Here is a 6,898-nt window from a genome sequence, read left to right as displayed (position 1 = left end):
GCTTAGTCTAACATTTAGTAGGCGCTCAGATAAATTTTAGATTCCTGTTTATTTTCTTTCATATCCATATGCTCTTGATTGCCCCCTCACATATAATAAAAGCTACTTTCTTCCAAAAAAGAAGCCTTGAATGAGTCGTTTTAAATAAATGAAAGAAAAATAAGAAGCCTACATATTCTTCTTAAATACCTAAGAAAATGAGAAAGGTTTTATCATTTTCTAGTACTTAATAAAAATATAAAACTAAAACCAAGTTTATCAGAGTAGAAAAAACCATCAACTAATTAATTAGTTAGACTAAAGGATTGTATGGAAAAAACCTAAAACCATAGAACCTAGCAAGTAAATTCATATTCTGTCATCTCAAGAGTAGAGTGAATCTTTAAAATTTACAGTTTGAATATATCATTCATAAAGGCTAACTAGGTAAAAATCAAGTAATAAATTAACTAATGGTTCATTTTTTTCTAATTATTTTTAACATCCTCAAGTCACATGTCCTCTCAGTATGCCTTTAAAAATTACTCACCCTTAAAATTAAGGTTCAGGAAAACAAATATATAAGAACAGTATTAACGAATTTAAAACCCTTAAAATTTAGGTTCAGAAAAACAAATATATAAGAACAGTATTAACGAATTTAAAACCCTTAAAATTTAGGTTCAGGAAAACAAATATATAAGAACAATATTAACGAATTTAAAGGTTTCTATTTAAATTACTTTAAGGTTACATTTTAATGTCATTTCTACCCTTTCTGTATTATCACCTGTGGCCTTAAGATGACATTTCTTAAAAGGCATCCTTTTCTACAGCCTCAAAATAGTACTGTGGAATGGTAGTGTTATTCCTGTCACACAGCTAGACAAAGAAACATATGAAGAAAAAAAGTAATAATACTGAGGCACAGAAAAATCCATCTCAAAGCTAGGAATTAAGAATTCAGGATTCAAAATCACTCTGCTTTTAAGTATCAAATGTTGATACTTTCCACTTTTAGTCCTATTATGCCCAAACATAAAACTAACAAATGGTAATTTCACACACAGGAATATTAAGAACTAGGAACTCAGTGAGTTTTCACTTAATTACTTAACAAAACACCTACCTTAAATTTTTTCTGGTAAACCAACTGATTGTTCTGTATTGAGAACCAGCGTCTAAATAAATACAAAACAGATTTAAGTTTTCATATATATAATTCATTTCAGTTGTTAGAAATATTTGGGAAAACACTAGAAAATCAGTTTATAGTAATTATGTTTTGAGAAATACATTGTTTTGTTTTGCTTTATATAAATTGATGTCAATGAGATAACTACTGAAAGTAAAGAACAATTTTAAACAATTTTAAAACCACAGAGTAGGAAAATAAAATTACTATATTTTGATTCATTTTTAGTCAGAAATTTAAATCCTAATGAAAACTTATATTTTATGCTATTACCAAATAATAACTGTTTTAAAATAATAATTTAGTTTTTTGAGGTTCCTCAAAATAACCAAAATCTTTCCCCCAAAACAATTGTTTTTATTATAAAGTAGAAGTAAATTTACATAGTAAATAAGACTATCCATTTGTACAGAGTAAAACGTTGAAATAAATGCTTTGTTTTCAACCTTTTTTGCAGCTAATTCAGCAAGTGTTTGATTCATTAAGCAAAACAGAAAATTAAATCATCATTTTACAACTGCTATCAAATAGGAGATAATCGCCAATTCACTTGGCCTTATTTTCATATAAAATTCTTCTAAGCAGAATAATCAAAGTTATTACTAAAAATGATTCTCTGTTTATATTGTTCAGCTCATTATTGCAAATTTCTAGGTAACAATTGACTTCAATCTTCTTTAGAAGAAAAAGCTCAGCTACATACGGCATATTTACTAATTCTAACTTATGAAAACAATAAAAGGACCTAAAGACTTACAAAAAAAAAAAAAAATCACAGCCAAAAGCCATTCATAAAAGGAAGCAAAAATTCTCATCAAGCATGAAAGGTAAAACAATATTTGAGTCATTATTTTAAAATTAGTTTTATGTGAGATGATTTCTATTATAAATATTAGTTATTAATCTATTAGCAGATAGAGATTCTACCTTTTCATTGATATTAATACAAAGCACTAGAAATTGTATTGAGACATATTGAGAATTCCTATTTTTAAAAATTAAGTTAATTCTCCAAAGCTGAGAAAATGATTGGATGCTTTTCTATTTTTAAACTAGACAGATAGTTAGGTTTTCTTGCTACTTAAAAAGGTATCACCTGTACCATTAAAATAGATATTTGTTAAAATAGCATCTAGATAAAACCAAGTGGGTTGCCTTTAAATGCCAATCATCAAGAGGCAGGCTAGAAAAGGAAGAACTTCTGGGTTTGTTTGCTTTGGGACACATAGTTGGTTAGAAATGTTAAAGGAAATACCTACAAACAAAGAAAATGGTGCAGCTCTGCCACATGGAATGACATGCAATGGAAACAATCTCTGATAATGACTAAAGTGTTTTTTTAAAAATCATTTGAGGTAGGATGAACTATATAATAAAAATTCTTATGTTTTATAACACAGTAATCATATTATGTAATTTGATGAAAAACTAAATAGAGGTTTATTGTACAATGGAAAAACATTCATATAACCATGTAAACTTTTCATGCTTCTGAGGTCTTCAAAAAATAAATTTCTTTTACTTGCTGCATCTTAGGATCATAACCTTTAAAAATAATAACATACTAGATAAAAACTTATGTTTTTTGTCAAAGGCCATTTCCTCTGATTATTAACTTTACAGATCATATATATGATCACATATGTATTTCTGAAAGCCAGGTCCCCTGCCATCTATCTGCTCCTGGTAACATTTTCACATTATCAGTTTTTGTACACTCAGGAAAAACGCTAGAAATTCATCTTAAATTAGCAACGCCTCTGAAGTAATAAAATCATACTGTATCTTAGAAAGAAAAAATTTTTCAATTATTAAGATCTTTATCTTATGACACTACTCCCCTCTTCTGCCATTAAAAAAAGGAAGAAAAAAGAGCTAATCATACCCATTTATATTGATCAAGACTTCAATCAGGTAAGTAAAATAGAATATAATTTTTAATTTCTCTTAGAATAATCCTAGTTATTATTAACATTTCTAATAAAAGGAAAAATGAGACAGTTTGTAGCCTATGGAATATAGAAAAAATACTTAGTATTTTAAGCTCGTGCTACGTGCAGTTTGAAGATACTTTAAAAGTTAATTAAATTAAAAAAAAATTTGGAAAGCATTGTACTGACAACTACACTATATTCTACAAGATTCAGAAGCTGGCCACAAAGCTAAATTATAAGAGTGCTTTAAAAAAAAGAAAATTTCTTAGTTCATTAACAAAAATAAAACACTATATTTCTCTCAAATTGAAATAATAAAGATTTGAGACCAAAATATTATATTCATAAACAATTAAATATTAAATTTTACATACCAACGAGAGCTTTCCAGATGACAAAATTGGGAGTGGATATATTAAAAAAGTAAATCAAGTATCTTTTACCCCATTTGATCACTACTAGTCCCAGAAATCCACTTGAAATCAAAAACATGAGTAAAAGTCAAACTTCTAAATTGACAGCTTTGTCACTAAAACTATACAGATAATGGATTCACAAACACATTCGGATAAGTGTCAAATAGGTAAATGTTTAACAAAATTAAAAGCTTGAACATGTATGCTCCTTTATTTAAAATTCAATTTTAATTTTAACAGGGAAAAAGACCAAAATGGTCAAACAAATAAACAAACAAAAATCTAGAAACCGACAATGTTTCCTTTTGGCATAACTAATATGGTTATTATCAAAGGGCACTAATTCCTAGTTACTGTCTAAATTTTTGAAAAGCATTTCCTTGTTTATTTCCTTTTTTAAAAAAGATATAAAGGTATTCATATTAATCAGTGTATGTCTTCTTTAACTATAAACATATCAAATGTTCTTCTCCAGATTAAATGAAGTTGAGGAGCTGGGCAATGAAAAGTTATAATTCCATTCCTCAGAGAAGATGTTTCTATTTTCTTCCCAGTTTAAAACGTAAGAGACTTCATATCCATTGCAAGTAATCCAAGTGAAATGCAGGTTAATTATGAGCTTTCTCGTGCCAAAGAGGAAACTGGAGTAAGGTGGGGATGAGGGGAAGAAAGCCATTTGGTACCTGATATGATCGGGCTTTTTCCTGTCATGTGAAAAAATGGGGCAGGATTAAAACATAAGGGAAAGGCGGTAGAAGAATGAAAACGCAAATGTGCAAAATAAGCAAAGGACTAGCATGATATGAAAATAAAGCAAGAATTAAAGGAACAAGCTTAAGCTCATAACCTAACAAAATAGTCAAAATTATCGGCTGTATTTTATTTACATATTATACACATACGCATTTGTACAACTAATTCCAACACTCAGGAACCTGAAATGCAATCTTTCAGAAATATTTGAAAATTTTCTTTAAGTATTAAAAAGTTATGGAAGGACTTAGCACAATTGGGCATACCTCTACTATTATTTTCTGCCTCTATCATCACAGCTATTAAATATAGATAGTACTTTTCCTCATCTTAATAATCTGTTCTTTATATATCACTATAGATATATCTATATAAACCTAAGACAAATAAAAACTTTTCATAAGGGAGGTGAGATCACTAATTAAGAATATCAAAGATTATAAAATATTATCAGCCAAATAAACCTACCTCCCACCTGCTCACCTCCTTTTCATAAAATGATAGCAGAGACTCGAAGGCCATACATAAACAGAGTTTAGTTTTAATCTACATGGATACTTATTTTAAAACAAAGAGCCAATAAAAATAAAAATTTATATCTGTACTAGCAGCATATAAAATACTTTGCTCTAAGAAATTATATAATACAGTTTATACTTTCAGCTATATTTTCTAGTTCAACAGACTGAGCATAGCACATAATTATGCAGCTTCTTTATTAGTTTTACCAGCTTATTACTAAATAATGTTACTATTTAATTATTTTCCTTGTTTAGTCATCCTTTCTGAATTTCTCATGAAAAGCAAAAGAGATACACAGGTAGTAGTAATCCATTTAGCACTGATTTGAGTCTGAAGTGAAGCTGTCACATTGAGAAAATGCCTGTTACGGAAATATGATTTTGGTAGGTTTCACATGTCTTCAGAAAAATATATAGTATGGACGTATAAAAATCTTAAGAGAAACCAAAAACTAGAAATCTAAAACCAACCAGAAACAAAATCAACAATTCACGTAAGACATAAAACGTTTCACTTCTTATGCTACTTCAATCACATCATGCAAAATTATCTCTTCAGTTAAATTTCAGATTAAAAAATGCTTTATTTTTATAAAGCACAGGGTCAGGTTTTAAAACTATCAGCTATCCCTAGCCAAATTGGACTTTCTCTCAGGAAGAAAGTCTTTTTAAAAAGTTGATTTTGAAAATATTATACACCACTATTCCATAAAACTATATAATGGCAAATTTGCATCATATCTTTGGTACCTAAAGGTGACAACGAAAAAAGTTCCCTAAAGCTAATCCACAATCTAAAAAACAAACAAACAAACAACCAGTAGACAGAAAAATTTCTGTCTCAATAGCTGGGTTCCTGGATATTTAAAGTTAAGGCACAAATATCACAAATATACATTCTTTTATTCAGAGGCTAATAGACTATATTAAATCGAGGTGGTAAAGAACTAATTAGAAAAGTAGGTTAGACACTAAAGTCATATATAAGTAAAAAAAATTATTTGCAAGTATTTCCTGAGATTAGATTTTTTATAAACTTTATATAAAAAATTGATACATTCCAAACTTAAAAATTGAAAAGAAGATAATCTAAATAATATCTAATGAATTACTTTCTTTCCTCTCCTTTTTATAGTTACTGACCTATAACCTAGAAAACATTTAAGATTTCTGTTAACAAGATTTTGACTTTTGTTTTTGTTTGTGAAGGTTTTATATAATGTTTATATGCTCTAGTCCTACAAGTCTCCTTTCAGTGTTTTCATCAAAATGTTCTTTAAAAGCACATGAAAATGAAATTAACTTGCTAGCCATAACTTTTCCTAATGATGCAAATGGACTAGGAAGGTTTATTAAAATAGTTTTTAAGCTATTTTCTAATAGCTGAAGTTGTATTTTGATTTATCAAAATATAGTTTGGAGTTTCCTTATCAAGTAAAAAGAAATGCCAGGTTTTGCATCTCAATTTTGTCACAAACCAGTAGTGTGACCTTGAATAAGCAACCATGTCTCTGCACTTCTATCTCCTAACTAAAACTTAGGGTGCTGAACTACAATCTATGATTCCAATCAATAACTGCCATCCCACTACATATAGATGGCGTCTCCTTTGTAAAGTAGCCTTATTGCTAAAAGTATTATCTTTTTCACTTTGCAAATGGTAGGTAACATGTCTACCTTGAGAATTTAAGTTATTCCCTACTTGATTTTAGTTACATTTTAATATCTGTACCAATTAATAGAATTCATGAACAAATTTTAAAAAAGGTCCATGCTTAAATCAAAACTCATTTTCCTCTACTGTCTGAAACGGCAATGCAATTTTCCACTAACACTTACTGTGCTTCATTTTGAAGTCTGAGATCATTTTTCATTGGAGTATCCACGGAAGTTCATTTCATTTCTTCTTAACATAATGGTATAGTTTCTATGGATTTATTTTATTTTCACTGTGTTAAACTTTAAGTAGGTTGTTTTGAAATCTGAAGGTTAAAATTCAATTCTAACATTACCTTATGAAGCCATATTAGTTGTGATATCTTTATTATAAAATTTTATAATCACACTGTTTATTTGAATTTTCTACTCTGGCTATAGAAA

At 28.6% G+C, this 6,898-nt stretch overlaps 1 protein-coding gene across 4 annotated transcripts in view; it reads right to left on the bottom strand.

Annotated features, from left to right (window-relative positions):
• Nucleotides 1-6,898, bottom strand: part of ACAP2 (ArfGAP with coiled-coil, ankyrin repeat and PH domains 2) — a 138,784-nt gene that overhangs the window by 29,319 nt on the left and 102,567 nt on the right. The window contains exons 11-12 of one of the 4 annotated variants that reach the window (XM_011381250.2): nucleotides 4,208-4,228; nucleotides 1,109-1,160 (exon numbers count right to left, since the gene is read on the bottom strand). The exons of 1 other annotated variant lie outside the window; for it this stretch is intronic. In XM_011381250.2, the coding sequence (XP_011379552.1) occupies nucleotides 1,109-1,160; nucleotides 4,208-4,228 (73 nt within the window). The remainder of the gene's footprint in view (nucleotides 1-1,108; nucleotides 1,161-4,207; nucleotides 4,229-6,898) is intronic. 2 more of the 4 variants (XM_011381241.2, XM_011381259.2) reach the window with 2 other exon arrangements.

This window comes from Pteropus vampyrus, unplaced genomic scaffold (genome assembly GCF_000151845.1).
Source record: "Pteropus vampyrus isolate Shadow unplaced genomic scaffold, Pvam_2.0 Scaffold14, whole genome shotgun sequence".
Taxonomy (NCBI): domain Eukaryota; kingdom Metazoa; phylum Chordata; class Mammalia; order Chiroptera; family Pteropodidae; genus Pteropus; species Pteropus vampyrus.
This window is presented reverse-complemented; position numbering and strand designations above follow the sequence as displayed.